This window comes from Furipterus horrens, unplaced genomic scaffold (genome assembly GCF_987537825.1).
Source record: "Furipterus horrens unplaced genomic scaffold, mFurHor1.1.pri manual_scaffold_3, whole genome shotgun sequence".
NCBI lineage: Eukaryota > Metazoa > Chordata > Mammalia > Chiroptera > Furipteridae > Furipterus > Furipterus horrens.
The window spans coordinates 5,293,191-5,310,880 of NW_028327173.1; the positions used below are offsets into that span (position 1 = coordinate 5,293,191).

The following is a 17,690-nucleotide window of genomic DNA, read 5'->3' on the forward strand; positions in this document are numbered from 1 at the left end:
GTCCCCAGCTCGTTATCACCCTCTATACACTTTCGCCTCTCCCCTCACCTCCCTGATGCCTGGGACCACCCCCCAAACCAAGTATCCGCCCCCAAGCCTCACCCCAAGCCATGCTTTGGGCAAAAGCAAAGGCAGACTGACTTTCCGACTGGGTTCTGGGTCACAAAGCTGGGGTACCTTCAAACCCCAGACTCACATGGGGGGCAAGCCTCACATGCTGGGCACAAATTTTTAGAGCAGCATTTTTCCTTCCTCCCTGAGTGCGGACAGACAGACAACTTTCCTCAATAATCATCACTGGCAGATGTGTGAAAGGCTGTGGCCCCTGGAGGCCTCGCCCCCCCCCTCCCCCGCACCCCTATTCAATCCTCAACCATCTCGCTCCCAACATCTGGGTTGCAGAGTTCAGCAAACAGCTGGAGGGTAGTCCCAACTCCCTCTCTACTGACCTCTGGAGATTTCCTGAGCTTTTATGGAAAACAGCACAGCAGTTCTTCAAAGAATTAAAAATAGAGTAAATATAGGACCCAGCAACTCCACTTCTGTGCACAGACCCCAAAGAATTGAAAGCAGCGTCTGGAACAGATTTTTGCTGTGTTCATAGCAATCTTATTCACAAGAGCCAATAGGTGGAAGCCACCCAAGTGACCAGGACCAGAGGAACGGACAGGCCAAACGTGGCACACACACACACACACACACACACACACACGGGAACATCATTCGGCCTTGGAGAGGAGGAAATCCCAACACAGGCTACAACATGCATGACGCTTGAGGACATGATGCTAAGCGAAGTGAGCCAGACACACAAAGACAGATACTGAATGATTCTACATGAATGAGGTACTGGGAGGAGTCAAGTTCATACAGACCAGGTGGAAGGGTGGATACCGGGGACTTGAGGAGGGAGGATTAAAAGGTTCTGGAGACTGTGATCTTAGAAATGATTAAAATGGTAAATGTTTTGTCCACATTGTTGCAATTAAAATAAATGAATCAGAGAACAACTCAGTTTTGTCTTTAAAAAGTGGTTTGTTGCCCTGACTGGCTGGCCCTGACTCAGTCAGTTGGGCATCATCCCGAAAAACGAAAGGTCACCTATTTGATCCCCCGGGTCAGGGCACGTGCCTGGGTTGCGGTCCAGGTCCCCAGCGGGGACACGTATGAAAGGCAACTGATCGATGTTTATCTCCCTCTCTTTCTTCTTCCATTCTCTTCTCTCTGAAATTATATAAATAAATTTTTTTAAGTGGTTTGTTGTGTTGCATCTGAGATTCGTAGGAGTTTTGTAGCAAGCGGGATGGCAGGTATGTGGGGGGTGAAATGCTTCATCAGCATTAAATTCCGCCTGCCCGTTCAACACCCGTTGGAAGTGTCCAGGAGGTGGATGTTCCAGAACATATCTCAGGAGAAGGGTGAGGCTGCAGATAGAGATTGGGGGTCATATGAATACCATGTAGGTGGTCTTTAAAGTTTGGGGTTAGCGGACTTCTGGCCAAGATGGAGGCATAGACAGACACGCTGAATCTCCCCCCCACAACTAAGAAGGAATACAACTACCTCAAAACTAGAGACAACCAGAAGTTCCAGAAAATCAAGCTGCATGGAAGTCCAGCAAACAAAGATATAAAGAAGAAATACTCATCCAGACAGGTAGGAGGGGCAGGGCCTGGGTGAAGAGGACACAGTGTGGTGGCATGAGCAGGCTGGCGGAAAGCATAGTCGCCAACTATCAGCCACCTCCCATGGGAAGCCAAAAGCGTGACAAGAAGACTCATTTTTCACCTGCAGGTTCTCCGGTGGAGGCACAATTAGTTTACGTGATGCTCACCACAGCCCTGGGAGGCAGGTTCTGTTATCCTGTCTCCTTTTTACAGCTGGGGATACAGAAGCTTGGAGAGGTTGGGTGGCTGGCCCGGGGTTCTAGAATTCAAACCCTCATGGCCTGACCCTGGGGCGGGGATGATCAACTTGGACCCCAGCACGGCGGTAAAGCACTCATTCTGCAGGCAGGGGTGGCTTGCTCAGAGGCCACGGCTTGCTGGGAGGATTAAAGGAGAGAGCCTGTGACCTAACTCTGGTGTGTGCTCTTCTCGTGTGACTCTCTCAGCTCTGTGACCTCGGGCAAAGTACTCAGCGGGGCCACCTAGGCAAGAGAAGACCCACCTGGCAGGGGCGGTGGGAGAAGGAAATGAAATGCCACTCCACAGTCCCTCATCCACAATTCTAAATCCAAAAGCCCTGAAAACTGGCAGAGAACCTGACCTGGCCGCACTTCATTTGGTGGCAAACCTTGACCTTGCCTGACCAGGAGGCTATTTACAGGGTGTTTTTAAATCACACGCAGTGTGACTAATCAGAACCGTTTCGTGCGTGGTGGCAGAGTGCTTCCCTGGGCCAGGCCTGTGGTCTAAAATGTCATGGTATCCGCATCATCTGACATCTCAAACGTCATCGGAACAGCTCTGACTTGTGAAACACACCCGGAGCTTTGGATACGGGATTGTTTGCAGCATCCGCTGCACAAAATTGGCACATAGCACGTGCTCAGTAAATGACAGGCTCCCTTCTTGTAGGATCACGCACATCCTTGACCTTTCTCACCAGCTCATTCTGCTTTTCTACATTGAAAACGAGTTCTTGAGCATTTCCATGGATTCTAATAGATCCTGGTGAGAATCCAGGTAAAAAATGGCTCTGTTCTGTACTGGCCATGGGCAGGACTCTAAGGCCATTAGGTACAGCTGGGTGGTGAGGTGTATGCCCTCTGCCAAGGCATTCCCTCTGTTCAAATCCCAGCTCCGCCACTTACTTGCCGGCCAGCTATTTGCCCTCTCCCTAGCATCGTAAATGGGGTTACAATCACAGTTCATGCTACAGAGTCCTAGGAGGAGTTAGAACAGTGCCTGGTGCATATAACGGGTTAGCAGATTTATTATAATCAGTCTTCACTCTGAAGTATGCAGCATAGCTAGCCTGGCAGTACAGGTGGGGAAACTGAGGCAGAGGGTTATTAAGTAACTTGGCAGTTTGGGGAACATAACCCTATGCTCTACTGCCTCCCGGAAGCTGGGACAAACATGAGAGTGGGCGGGAAGGAGGAGACAGGGAAAAGGGCATCTTCTACCCTGGGCAGTCAGATAGGCCAGCTATGAGAGTCATCGGTTAATGTGAATGCCCTTCAGATTCCAAGCATCGTTTGAAATATACTAGAAACACAAGTCTGGGCCTGTTAGAATTGACACTTTCCCAAAGGTGCTTTCCTTCTAAGAAATGGTCAAGGACACTCGGGCACAGGGACAAAGCCAGGAACACCAGGTTCCAGCCTGTGAGAGAGAGCCTGGCTAGCAGTGAATGACACTCTCACCCTCACACAGGCCTTGCATATAGAAGGCTCAGCTTGCAGAGCCTCCTGAAGAATGCAGCTGGCCTTGCCCCTGACCGGTGTGGCTCAGTGGGTTGGGTGTCGTCCCACAAAGTGAAAGGTCGCCAGTTCGATTCCCGGTCAGGGCACGTACCTGGGTTGCAGGTTCAGTCCCCGGTCGGAGTGCATATGAGAGGCAACCAATCAATGTTTCTCCTCACATTGATGTTTCTCTCCCTTTCTTTCTCCCTCCCTTCCCCTCTCTCTAAAAAATAAATTATTTAATTAATAAATATTTAAAACAAAAGAAGACTGTAGCTGGTCTTGCCAATTGTTCAGCTGAAACAGCATCAGGTTTTCAAAAAAAAAATTAAGAGCCTCAAGGAAGGGACTAGCTTCCAAGATGACCAAGGGAACACCAACAGTCTCCTCCAACTAGGGTCAATTCTACATACAAATTCCTTAGGAGTAACTCACAGGGCCTGCGGACAGTCTACAAACCTCAGAGGCCATCAGGGATGAGTTGGAAGCAGATGGCCAAGAATGGAGAAAGGGCAAGCAAAATAGTACTTCCTTGTCCAATGAGTTCATATAAGGAAGTGCCAGAGGGGCTGACGCACCAGAGGACTGACAACATATAGGTAATGGCTGTTCAAAAAGAAGTGCAGGCCCTGGCTAGTGGGGCTCGTGGGTTAGGGGTCATCCTGCAAAGCAAAAGGCCACCGTGGGTTTGCTGCAGCCACCCTTTCTCAGGTAGTAAAATTCTTTCTTGTTCCCAGTTCCTGGGAATCTTTTTAAAAGATGGGCATTCAGTTTTGTCAAATGTGTTTTCTGCATCTATTGACATGATCATTGGGGTTTTCTCCTTTATTCTGTTAATATGCCAGTTTGTTTCTGTTTTTGTTTGGGGAGGCTGCAAAAGTATGATTTAGAAACTGAGTTTTGTCTTGGCCAGCAATTTATTCAGCACAGGTTTGCTGTGACAATTATAATAATTTCACAGGCCAATAGTATACAGGATAATAGTTCTTAATAAGCCAAATAAAGAAAATCATATTCCAAAAAAAAACAACAAATTAATCACACTATTGTTCCAGGCAAGGACAGGCGAATGAGTAGAATTTAAAGTTCAACAGAGGTGTATCTTTTTCTACGAGGAGGCCCTGGGAGTGGTGACAACCAACAAAAGAGCTGATTTCCTGCTGCCAGCTGAACCGTGCGAGGCCTCTGTTGCTAGGGCACGTTGCCAGGGAACGAGATGCCAGTGTTGGTGGGCGGGCAGATTTCTTTCACTGGGGGCTAAGATGTTAATCACCACTGTCTTCCAGGAGTACTTCACCAAGACAGGACACGACCCTGAGGGTCTTCATTACTAGCGAAGAAGAGTTCCCTCTGTCCAAACTGAAACTCTCAAACAGTCCTCACGAACTCTTAAAAGTCTGAATGTCCCATCGCCATAGCTGCTTCTCCACGTGTTCTTATAAGCCCCCAGGGGGAGCCCCTCAGCTGCTAGGCTGCTGACTGCTTATCAATGACAACAGACGTAAACATGATGGCATCTTGTTTCATTCTTCTATCAAAGCAGCTTTTTTTTCTTTGTCACAAACAAGTGGATTTGAAATCATATTAAATCAATAGACAACAGGTGCTGCATTGTATTGACTGATTTTAGAATGTTAAACCAACCTCAAATTACTGGGACCTATCTCATTTGATCATGATGTATTATCCTTTTCCTCTATTGCTGGATTTGACTGCTACTGTTTTGCTAAGAATTTTTAGCCATTTTAATCCCTGCCGTACCCCACAGAGCCTAGACCACTGCCTGGAACAGAGTAAAAGCTCAGCAAGTGTGTGCTGAATGAATGAATGAGTGGATGAGTCGGGTAGCTTCCTCCGTCTGGCCGGCAATGGGAGGGGGAGTCCTAGGTCACAGCATGTTCCAAGGCATGCGGGCATGAAAGACTGTTGCATCAGCCACGAACTGGCTGTGTGACCTTGAGCAAATCTATCCCGCCTGTCCTTAAAAAGGGGACGAAAACAACAGGGCTGCCAAACATTGAGAGTATCCAGCGAGATAATATACAGGACAGACCTTGGGAAAACTCTAACCTGAATGCAGCATTATTATTGACAAGCAGGTGGGGAGGCCTGCTGAGGTGTCTAGCCCAGCCCTAGACTGACGCTGGGGGAGAAGGCAGGAGGCTGGGTGCTGCCTGGGCATTAGAGGCCTGGGTCGCAGCCTCACACCCCTGTGTGAGACAGCAGCTAGGGTGGTGGGCTGTGCTCCAAGGATGGCAGTGTCTCCTCAGGTTTAAAATTTCACCCAGACGGGAGCGGCTCCCTTCTGGCTAGCCAGGTCACCTTACTTCCTCCTTCTTTCTCCTTCTGCCTCGTAAATCTTCAGCTAAGACTAATACTGACTCCTTAAGCAACTAAAGCAAGGGATTTCGGAGATCCACGAAGCATCAGAAACACTTTTTCTTCCTGCGCGCCTTCTTTCCTTCCTTCCTTCTTTATCCCCACATGTGGAGCGCTAGTACGGCTTACCCCCTTTCTGGACCTGGGAGTAATGGTTTTAATATAGAGTACTCACTGTATTTGTATTTTGGATGACTGCCCCCGAGAGCTGTTTTTAAAGACTCCCAGCAATCAAATCCCCAGCTCCTGTGTTTGCACACAATTCCCCGTCGACTTAAGCTCTTTTCGTGTTTACGAACAGGACATCTAACAGCTTGGTCTGGTCAAGGTATTGCTTTAAGCTTGAAACTGCAGCAGCTGCAGAAAGGACACAGAGAAGGGGATGGCTTTGGGAGAATTTCAGGAGATAGAAGTGCCCAGTGACAACATGGACGGAACTGGAGAGAGTTATGCTAAGTGAAATAAGCCAGGCAGCAAAAGACAAATACCATACGATCTCACCTGATACAGGAACCTAATGAACAAAACAAACGAGCTCAGTAGAACCAGAGGCATGGAAACAAGGGACAGACTGACAGTGACCAGAGGGGACGGGGGAGGGGGAGAAGGGGGAAAGCAGGGGAAGGGTCTAATCAAAGAACTGATATAAATGACCCATGGACATGCACAACAAGGGGGGGGGCTGACTTTAGGAGAGGGGGAGGTGGACGAGGCAGGGGAGATCAATGGGGAGAAAATGGGACAACTGTAGTAGAACAGCAATTAAAAAATGGAAAAACAATTCAAACCAAAAATGTTTTCAAAATAAAATTAGGATCTGTATGGTTTTTGTACAAACCTGAGTGTAAAACAAAGATAAGTTTTCCTTCTTAAGGAGGAACAGCTTTTCGTGGGAATGTGCTTAAGTGTTTTTGTACTTGAGAAATTGTAAGAATTTTTACAATTGAAATAAATTTTCTGTGATTGCTATAAAAAATACAACAACAACAATAATAAAATGGCTGTTGAATTATCAAAAAAAAAAAAAAAAAAAAAAGAAGTGCCAGGTGAGTGAGTAATGGACTGTTGGGGAGCCTGGAGGGGGGTGTTGTTGGAAGTGAGCATCAGAAAAAGAGAGTGAGCCAGAAAGACAGAGAGGAGAGAGGAGAGAGGGAGAGAGAGGAGGAGTCAAGGTACCAGGAAAGGTTCTGGCCTCCGTCACTGTGTGGACGGTGGTGTCATCATATTTCCAGGACAGGAAATAAAAGAGGTTCGGGGGAGGGGAAGAATAAACCGATGAGCTCAGTGAGGGACATTTATTCATTAACTTCTCGGGCATCACTAGCCACAGATACCTTGTCAGGAACAACTGTGTGCAAATGAAACAGTGTCCCCGCAGTTCTGAGGCTGACACTCCAGAGACAGAGGGACACCTTAAACAAATCGATCAACAAAGTAACTGCAGAAACCTAGATGAGGCAATTAACTGGAGACCTGTGATAGATATGCCGCAAGGGGAGCCAGGGAAGGCCCGGTATCGAGACCCGGAGGTAAGAAGATGCCAGGCTGAGTCTGACAGTGACCCAAGGCCGTACAAGTAGAGAAGCGGCTTGGATATAGAAGCTTGGAGCTCAGTAGTCTCGGCTGGAGATGATCAGAAAAAAATAGACCAAAAAGCATATTGCAACGAGTAATGCTATTTCTAGCAAAATAAAAATATATAAAATGATACTAGGGGTGCCCGTGGGGTTTTAGGCTCTTCCGATTGTTTTTTCCCTGACCTGGATGGTGACGTATCGTATGTAATTCTATACCTGTTTACGCATTGTAAGTATCAAAAAGTAAAGTAAAAAAATAGACTAAGAAAGTAAAAAGGTCAGAGGCTCGCCAGACTGCCAAACCCAGCGTGTCACCTGCGAGCAGGGCGCAGGCTGCTCGAGTGGGTTCTTCTTCCACCTCTCGGCCCCCGGCCGGCCCCGCCCAGTCTTGTGCCCCCAACGGAACCCCGCCCCGAGCTCTGCATTCGCACCGCCCACATCTGCCCGTTGGCCAATGGGCGCGCAGACCCGCACCCACACCCCCACCGTTCCCCGCCCCAGCGCGCGCTGCTGCCGCATGACGTCATGACCCGGCCCCCGCCACGTGACGGCCGCGCGGTGTGGTCCCACTGGACGACCGGCGCGCGCCGCAGAGGCCGGTGAGGGGCCGGGGGCCACGCCGCGGAGGCCGCGGGCCGAGGGAGCCAGTGTTGGGGGTGCGCGTGTATGGAGGCGGTGCCGGCGGACGCCTGAGAGCAGCGGCGCCAGCGGAGCGGGCCACCTCGCGTATCCTTACAGCCCCCTCGTGCCAGTGGCACCAGCGCGGCCATGGCGACGGGCGCTCAGCAGGAAAACACGCTGCTTCACCTCTTCGCCGGCGGGTGAGCGTCCGGGCCCGACCCCGCCTCTCTCTCGGCTGGTTACCGGCCCTTCCCAGACCGACGCGCGCCGGCTCCCGGAGGAGGAAGTCCTGACGTCGGGGCGGTGATGAGGCCCGGAAGGCGCCGGCCTCTTCCCGTCCCGGGTTCGCATCCCCCGAGGGTGGTTGTACCCCGCGAGCCTGCCGCGCTCCCACGCCCATCCCCCTCCCCGCGGCGTCTCCAGCGTTTAATCCTTTTAAACAAAATTACAGGCTGGTGTGACGAGGGTCACGCAGGGGCGGGCCGCCCTGGCCACGCTGCCCTCTCAGTCCCAGTGCCTGGGCAGTCTGATGGGCTCCCGGGGTGGGCCGGGCCGCGTTCAGACAGCCTGTCCGCGGGGGGCCGGGAAGTGCTGGCGAACCGCCATGCTGGCCAGCAACCTGTGGGAGACCGATTGGGGGACCGATTGGGGGACCCGGGAGAAAGCAAGGTCAGGCCGGCGTGTGGAAGTGCTTCCTTCCTGCTGGCAGACGCGTCGTCCAAGGTGAGCTGTTCCGTTTGCAGAGCTGCGTTCGTTTGATCGTCGTGCTCCTGATGCTTCTCAATGGAGGCCGCGCATTCTGATGGAGGTGGGGTGCTCACGGGAGTGGGGAAGAGAGCTGGTTGGCTTGTCTCTTCCGAAAACAGACTTTTAACATCTTTTTGAGCATTCGTAATTTTTTTTTTTTCTCTTTTAATACATCCTGTGACTTTGGGCCCTTTTGGAGGCTTCCAGATGTGTGGAGTCTTATTTGAGGACCTCACAGGCCTGGCACGGCAAAACTGGGGTTTATTCTGAATTGGCCTCTTGATGTGAGCGTTTTAGTTACAGCTTCGATTGCTGCCTGGATATGTTCCTTGTTACAAACGAGTCACGGTTGAGAACGTACCTGTGAAATTAACGGTGGCGGAAAGGGTCTGAGCCTGACGCACGGGTTCTTGTGGGTGCTCAGGCAGTTTCTTTGTTTTTTCAGTCCCCCCCAAAAACAGTGGTTGTTCATGGATACGGAGAAGTTCTCATTCTTCTCTTCCTCATCGTTCCCTCTCATCCTGTCGCTTCATTTCCCCGTGGATGTTTCAGCTTGGGGGGAGGGGGAACAATTCCTAAATTAGGACAACGTATTAATTTGTCATTGTGGGGAATTTTAAGCAAGTTGGCCCTATTATTAAAACCATTTTTCCAAGCCAAAAAGGATCATTTTTTTTTCTAACGATGTCATCCTCAGTGATCTTGGTTTACTGCGGTCTTGTAAAGAATTCTTCGGTGTCATGCTGAGAGGCTTGCAGCCCTGGGGCAGCCTCCTCCGTGAGGCTGGCTGCGTAATGGATTGCCCTGTCTTGACAGATCTCCCTACGCGCCCTTCACAGTGCCCTCTGGCTGCCGCCTCCTCGGAAAGCTGCCTGCACAGCCACCCTGGCCTGATGAAAATGGAGCGAGTTCATTAGGGTAGTGCCTGAAGCCCCGAATTTAACAGGTTTCAGCTCTTCATTAGCAGCACTTCGGGATTACTGGTAGATACTCCAGAAGGAAGATCAGTCTGCCGAGAGCAGGCTTTCAGAGTAGCTAAGTGGGTTTTGATTCCTTCCCACTAGAAATGCTTGCATTTCTCTTAGGGGCGAGCATTACAGTGTCCGAGTGGCGAAGGGATGTATCATGGAGTTAAAGTCAGTGGGCCCAGCGCTCCCGCCTGGCCCGGCAGATGACATGCTGCTTTGTTCTGAGTAACTAGTTTCCGCGCTGTCAGGCTGGCGGCTTTCCAGAGGACTAAGTCCACTTCCTTTGAAGAGCAGTCAGCCCTCGCTTTTTAAATGTCTTATGTCTCCTGCTTATTGAATAGCCGTTAGAAACTGACATCGAACAACTTTAATGCTGTCATTAATGAATGATGTGGAATAAATATTTTATCAGGTATCAGGCTTATGAGTGGTTAAAATTAATTTTAGATCCTAGAAAATAAAAACTACACTCAAAACAACCGAATAGTCTTTCAGATTTAATTATTTTGTAAAAAGACAGTTTCTTAGGTTTTGTGCAAAGATGAAAATAGTCCTACATGAAGCTGTAAATCATCTTTTTAATGCAGTGTTTCCCTTTAAGAAAGAAGACAACTAAAAGAACCACCACCGGCAAACCAACACCTAGAAATAAGCCCTTTAGAGAAAGGCTCAGTGGGTGGATGTCTATGTGCATCAAATGTAATTCTGTAGTGAATTTTCAAATAGGCTCATGTTTTGGAAATTGCTTTCTTCCCAGTAATCTGTTGCATTTTAATGGCAGCGTGGTCGGCTCTGGGGGTGCCTTTAGTGGAGGCGTACCGGGCAGTGGTGGTGAGGAAGGCGGCTTCTGAGCCAGGGACGGGTTCACTGAGGATGTTCCAGTCATTTACGAGAGGGTCAGCTGACTTACTCTGATTCCATAATTTCTGATCTCGTTGCTGTTTTTTAGCCAATATAAATGACTGGATGTCCCTGTGTGTATGTGTGTAGTTCTGTAATTACTGTATTTCCTTTGGATAAGCCATTGGAAGTACAATTGCTGAGTTAAAACACATTTTTAAGGCTTTTGGCACCTACCAGCATGTTCATAAACCATCTGTTGGGGGGGGTGGCTTCCACGTGAGTGACCCTCATTCATTTCATGTTGACTTTCAGTGTCTCTAAGGTATTTCACTGTTTTCTGCTTTCTTTCCTCCTACCTCAAAATCTGGGGAGTATTGTCAGAACCCTGAATGTATTCACACAGATTTCCCTGTTATTCCATAACAAAACCTGTCCTTCCTTCTCTGTTTAAACCGTCTCATCTCCTGAAGTGGCCCTTCTGTGTCTAGGCCTTAGGTGTGTTGAGAAAAAACCCTTACATTTTCCTTGTCCAGCTCTGGTTGTCCATGCAGTGTTAGTGACGTCCTTCCCCTGCTGAGCAAGCAGGAGCGTCGCAGGGTGCGATTTGGGGGACGTCCTCAGCGCCTGAAATAGACTAAGCTGTCATTAGGTGTAGAGGCTAATGACCTGGATTATATGCCTCCGGTCTTACTTTTCTGGCATGATTTTTCTCTTTTGTTATCCAATATACTTATGTAGTCCTTACTATCTATCCTAATGGGCATATGGTATGTCCTTAAGGTTTTAAAATATATAATCCAAGATATTTTCAAAATCTGTCCCCCCTCCCCCTTATGGACAGCGGTCACTTGGTGTACTCCTGTACGGGCTTTTGCCTGCAGGTTTAATCTGTATCAGCTAATGGTTACTTTTGAAGTGTGAGGCACATGTTAATATGTTTGTTAGGGGAACAGTATAGACAAGAGGTAAGGCTTTTTTCAAACACTTGAAGAAATTTTGATAAGACAAATATAATGTGCATGTAATATTTTATATATAGCTTAATTAGCATACCAAGACTATAAATTGATTTCATCCAGTGTATTTCATATATGTAACAAGCACTTTTAAAAACTATGTGGTGTTTGGATAAAAGATTCCTGCTAGAATGTAAGCTTCGTGAGGATGGCAGCCCTGTCTGTTTTCTTCACTGGTGTGTCCCAAGTCCAGTAGCACCTGTTACAAATGCTGAACCCACACTTGCTCAGCGATCAATTAGTGAGCAAAAGGTGTTGTGCGTCATGCCTGGAAGTATAGATTGATGCGGCTTGTTGATTTGTCCTGAATTAAGAGAAGCAGTACTTCAGTTATTTGTGAATTATGAACATGGGTCTATTAAGATTTCCTGAAACTGTGTTGGCACAAGGTAACATTACTTTGGATTTGTGGATTTGTGACAGATACTGATTCTCTGAAGGTTCAGAAAGTATTATAGCATTTTTAATGTATTCCCAATGCTATTTAAAATGTTCTTTCTAAATGATATAGAAGACAAGAAATAGCATCTGAAGGTTAATTAGTAGCATCAAAAAGTATGCATTTTGCTTTGAATGAATGAATGCAGAATTTGCCTGATCGAAATCTTCTAAACCTTATGCCAGAAAATTCTTTGTAGAGAGGGACTCGTGTTTTCCAAGGAGCGAATATAGAGACAGCAGGTGAAAGGGAAATTACAGAAGAGCTCCAGGGATTGGGATCAGGCATCTGGCAGTACCCTTTGCTGGGTGGCGATTATAATAAAAAGCATATTGGTCTTGGCTGTGGTGCCAAAAATAAGCCAGAGTATTTGTAGAAAACAGAGGTTCTTGTTGAAAACATTTTTTTAAAATGATGCTTGTTACTTGAAACTCAAAGTTAAAAGGTAAAAATTTGTATGCATAATATAAACTTTTTATAGCTCAGTTGGTTAGAGCATCATTCCTATACACCAGGGTTGTGGGTTTGATCCCCAGTCAGGGCACATACAAGAAACAACCAATGATGCATCAGTAAGTGGAACAGCACATCGATGATTCTCTGTCCACCTGTCTCTCTCAAATCAATGAAAAACAAAATTGGGGTGGTGAACACACCCTACAATATAGAGATGATATGTTATAGAATTGTGTACCTAAAATCTATATAATTAACCAGTGTCACTACAGTAAATTCAATTTTTAAAAATTATAAAGGATAATCAGACTTATGGCCAAGATGGAGGCGTAGACAGACACGCTACATCTCCCTCCACAACTAAGAAGGAACACAGCTCCTCAAAACTAGAGACAACCAGAAGTTCCAGAAAATCAAACTGCATGGAAGTCCAGCAAACAAAGAAATAAAGAAGAAATACTCATCCAGACAGGTAGGAGGGGCAGAGCCGGGGCGGAGAGGACGCATTGTGGTGGCGGCAGTGGTGGCAGCAGCAGGCCAGCAGAAAGTGTAGTCATACGTTTTAGAAAGTCAGGAGGGACACCTGGGGAGCATTCCCAGCTCCTCACCAGACCATGCAGCTCACAGTCCCAGCACAAGGAAAATCAAGCCTCATTGCTTCTGACTGTGCAGACTAATGGGGGTTGGGGCAGAAGCAGAAACTGCTGGTCTCTCAGCAGAGGCTGCTTGTTTAAAGGGCCACATGGTCCTAGAACATCCGCAGACCCATCCACTCTGGGAACGACGGCCAGGGCAGCAGCTAGAGGGGTGCCAGTCCTGTGCGGAGGTGGGAGAGGTGCCTGGAAAAGGGGCGAGTGCTAGGCAGGCGGTGTTGTTCCCTCTTGGACCCCTCCCACACACACAGAGCCACAACGTGGTGAAACAGGTCGCCCTGTACTGACGAATCCCTAAGGCTCCGCCCCTTAAAACGTAACAGGAGTGACAACTCTACCTGGGATACAGAGGCAGATAAACACAGGAGCCTGTCAGAATGAGGAGACAAAGAAGTATGGCTCAAAAGGAGGAACAGATCAAGTTTCCAGTGGGAGAACTAAGCAACGAGGAGATAGCCAACCTAACAGACGAGGAGACAGCCTACCTAACAGATGCAGAGTTCAAAACACTGGTGGTAAAGATGCTCACAGGCTTGACAGATATGCTTGAGTATGGCAAATGCATAAGGAAAGAAATGAAGGCTATGTAAGTGAAATGAAGGAAAATCCACACAAAACCAATGGTGATAGGAAGAAAACCAGGGTTCAAAGCAATGATTTGGAACATAAGGAAGAAAAAAACAACCAGTGCAGAGTGAGGAAGCAAGAATTGAAAAAAAATGAGGAGGGGCTTGGGATCCTCTGGGACAACTTTAAATGTGCCAACATACAAATCATAGGGGTGGCAGAAGGAGAAGTGGAAGAGCAAGAAATTGAAAACTTGTGTGAAGAAATAATGGAGGAGAACTTCCCAAATTTTGCAAAGGAGATGGACATACAGGCCCGGGAAGCACGGAGGGTCCCGGGCGAGCTGGACCCAGAGGTGACCACACCAAGACGCATCATGATTGAGATGTCAAAGGTGAAAGATAAAGAGAGAGCTCTGGGGGCAGCAAGAGAGAAGCGGAGAGTTGCCTACAAAGGGGTGCCTATAGGACTATCATCTGATTTCTCAGAGGACACTTTGCAGGCAGGAAGGGACTGGCAAGGAATATTCAATGTGATGAAAGGCAACCTGCAACCAGGATTACTCTATCCAGCAAAGCTATCACTTAGAATGGAAGGGCAGATGAAGTGCTTCCCAGACAAGGTGAAGGTACAGGAGTTCATCATCACCAAGCCCTTATTATATGAAATGTCAAAGGGACTTACTTAAGAAAAAGAAGATCAAAACTATGAACACTAAAATGACAACAAACTCACAACTATCAACAACTGAATCAAAAAAATAAAAACAAAATCCAACTAAGCAAACCAGAATAGGAACAGAATCATAGGTACGGGGATCATTTGGAGGGTTATCAGCTGGGAGGGGGTAGGGAGAGAAATGGGGAAATGGTGCAGGGAATAAGAAGCATAACTGGTTGGTACAAAATAGACAGGGGGAAGTTAAGAATAATACAGGAAAGGGTGAAGCCAAAGAACTTATATGCATGACCCATGGACATGAACTAAGGGGGGGTGGGATTACTGGAGGGAAGGGGGATACTGGGCAGAGGGGAGCAAAGGGGGAAAAATTGGGACTACTGTAACAACATAATCAATAAAATATACTTTTAAAAAAAGGATAATCAATAAAATGTAATTTTTAAAAATAAATAAAAATTGTAAAGGAAAAAAAAGCATGTTAAAAATAGAGAGAAAAAATCTAGCTGAGAAACTCCAAAATAAAACAAACAACAATAACATATATATTAGTCTAGCTTTGTTCTGCTATAAACTGGAGGATAGGAGCCTAATCCACAAGGGAAAAAAATCAGGCCAGGCTATGTGGGTAAAAAGACAGAGTTAAATAAATTTTGTGTTTATTAACACAAGACTTCGGTTCTGGGCCAGAAGACTGAGAAGAGTGGGAGGAGGGATGTTTTAATAGAAAAAGAAATAAGTCGTGAAAGAAGAAGGCACAGACCAACCCAGGTGATAGATTTTTAGAAAATGAAGCCAGTGGGTTTCAGAGAGGAGCCACCTGCTGTGACCGCTCTGCGGCAGGTGCCTGTGCCCCTCGCGGCCTTCCTGCCCTGCGCTCCCACCCTGGGGGTCGTGCTGCTGAACCAACAGCCTGGGGAATGTCTTCCAGACCTGCCGTCGGGGGCCAGAGCAGCGGTCCCTTAGCGGGAAGTGAATGAACACCCGGGGAGCTGCCTCTGAGCTGCAGGAAACCCAGCCTGCAAGGAACGTGCGTCCTCACTGCCTTTCGGAGGGTTGGTGATAATCGGAAAACCCTGTGTTTTCCTGGGAAGCCTGGGTGTAAGGGGTTAGGGCTGGGCTCATGGAGAGGCTTTCAGTTCTCAGGAAGATTTTGGTTCCACTCACTTGATGAAGGGCACGGTCACTGGAATTCTAGCGAAAGCCACGCATCAGTTGGGACTTACCTAAATAGCCCAACCGTGTCACTGTGGGACCTCGAGGACCGCTCTGCCTTCTAGAAATACAGTGCCGGCTGATTCCAGGGTTGGTCGCTGCATGAACACACGTGCTTGCCGCAGCGCTGGTGCCTCTCCGCCATTGAACAAGTCTGGGGCTTAGCTCTGATTGGACCAGCCCGGACACTCGCCCATCTCTAAGCGGTCATTGCCCCCGTCACATGCTGCCCGGGCTCGGTCGTGTGCCCACTGCTGAGTCGGCGCTAAACCTAGAAATGGGGCCGATCCCACCCAAGCTGTATGGCTTAGGACATCTGGGGTCTTGTTGAGACAGGAGGAGGCGTGGGTGCTGGGAGGGCAAGTTGCAGTGGCCTCCGAGTTCGTTGTCCCGTCTTCAAACATGGTGTCTGGTTTGTTGCTCTAGGACAGGGCTGCTCAGCCTCCGCCAGATGAGCGCGTGCTTGGTGTGGGCCGGGGCTGCGCTGGGCGTCAATTAGAGGGCGTTTAGCAGCCTCCCTACTGCCCCCTAGATGCTAATACCCCTTCCCCAATGTCAACGACCAGAAATGTCCCCAGACATTGCCAGATGTCCCAGGGTGGGGGAAGCATTGTCCTGGTTGACAGCCACCGGTCTAGAACAGTGGTCTTCGGACTTCGATCGCACAGCCTGTGGTTAAAACGTTTGTGCCTGCCCCCAGGTATATTTATATTACTCTGTTAATCTTATACATATAAGAAAACATATACACAAAATAGAAATTAAATGGTAGAGATGATAACGATTAACATAATGAAAATGTATTTCTCTCTGTGCTGTTTTCTTCCTGTATGTCTGTGGACCGCTGTGCACACCTCTTCAAGGATGTGCCCCACTTTGGGTATCAGTGGCCTGAGACGTTGGTATCATCAGAACGAGTCTGTTTCCTGACGCCAGCACCATGTCACCATGTCACTGGACGTTGAAAGCGACTTTTCCTGTTGGCTGAGCACTGGCTCCCAGGGCCTGAGCTGAGCCCAGAGGAGCTGGAGTAAGACGGAGAGAGGGGGCAGAGTCGGCCCGGCCGCCACCAACTGTTCTGCCCCAGGCCGTATGTGCAGAACAGGAAGGTTATAGTTGTCAACACTGTGGCATGTGGAGTGCTGAGTGAGACTTCCTGTCCCCAGCCCCTAGTGGTCCGGCCTCCATGCATTGAGGGAGCTGGTGAGGCTGAGAGCTGGGTCACCTGCTCTGTGGCCAGAGGCTTCCTGCAGGTGGGAGGCTCCTGCACTGGCCATGCCAGCAGGATGAGAAGGGCACAGGGGTGCCTTCCTACCTAGTATCAGTCTTGTCACCTCATGGCGGACTGGAAGGACACTAGTGGGCCCCGCTGGCTTGGTGTCAAGGAGCATGGGGACCAGAGGAAGGAAAGGTGCCTAGTGCTATTTGCAGGGTTCCCAGACCAAGGAAGGTTGAAAGGAGATTAGCGGAGGGACCACTGGTGGGACCAGTCCAGGGGTCCCAGGGTCGGGGCTCTTGATGAGGTTACACACCCTCGATACTGACATTGTAACGTTGGCAGAGGTTTTTCCTAGTAGGTAAGGGAGGCCTGACCTCCGAGTAGTAACACTGTTTATAGTGCCTTAGTTTGCCCCCCAGGTACGTGGTCAGGAAGGCCAGGCAAGGCCTAGTGACCCCCGCTGCCCCTTCTACCTTGGGCACAGTGGGCAGCAGATAACAGAGTGACTGTGATAGTGAGTGTGGCTTGCCATCCTCAAAGAGGCCGCCGCCTCATCGATAGTAGGACATTTGCCTCGTTAGGCAAACACTGTCCTCAAGGCCGTCCTTTGATCAGTGGCATAGATTCGGATGACAGTTGGCCAGATAAGGCGTGCAGCTGACTTGGGGACAAAGCAAAGGTGGTTGACCTGTGTCATATTTGAATTTGTTGACTTTCTGATGAAAGAATTTACCCAGAAGCTCTGGGTTTTCCTTTTTTTCAGTGATAAGGAATCTTTCTGTCGAACGTAAATATATTTCAGCTATTTAAAAAAAAATAGTTTTTAAATTTCTTTTTAAAGAGAGGGGAAGGGAGGGAGAAAGGGAGAGAAACATTGATGTGCAAGAGATACAGTGATCAGTT

The 17,690-nt window shown here is 48.3% G+C and overlaps 1 protein-coding gene across 2 annotated transcripts in view; it reads left to right on the forward strand.

The window, feature by feature from the left end:
• Positions 1-7,912: 7,912 nt before the first annotated feature.
• Positions 7,913-17,690, forward strand: part of SLC25A33 (solute carrier family 25 member 33) — a 28,285-nt gene continuing 18,507 nt past the window's right edge. The window contains exon 1 of one of the 2 annotated variants that reach the window (XM_090268546.1): positions 7,913-8,186. In XM_090268546.1, coding sequence (XP_090124672.1) covers positions 8,134-8,186 — 53 coding nt within the window. In that variant the 5' untranslated portion in view covers positions 7,913-8,133. Of the gene's footprint in view, positions 8,187-8,532; positions 8,710-17,690 lie in introns of those variants that run through there. The other variant, XM_090268545.1, reaches the window with a different exon arrangement.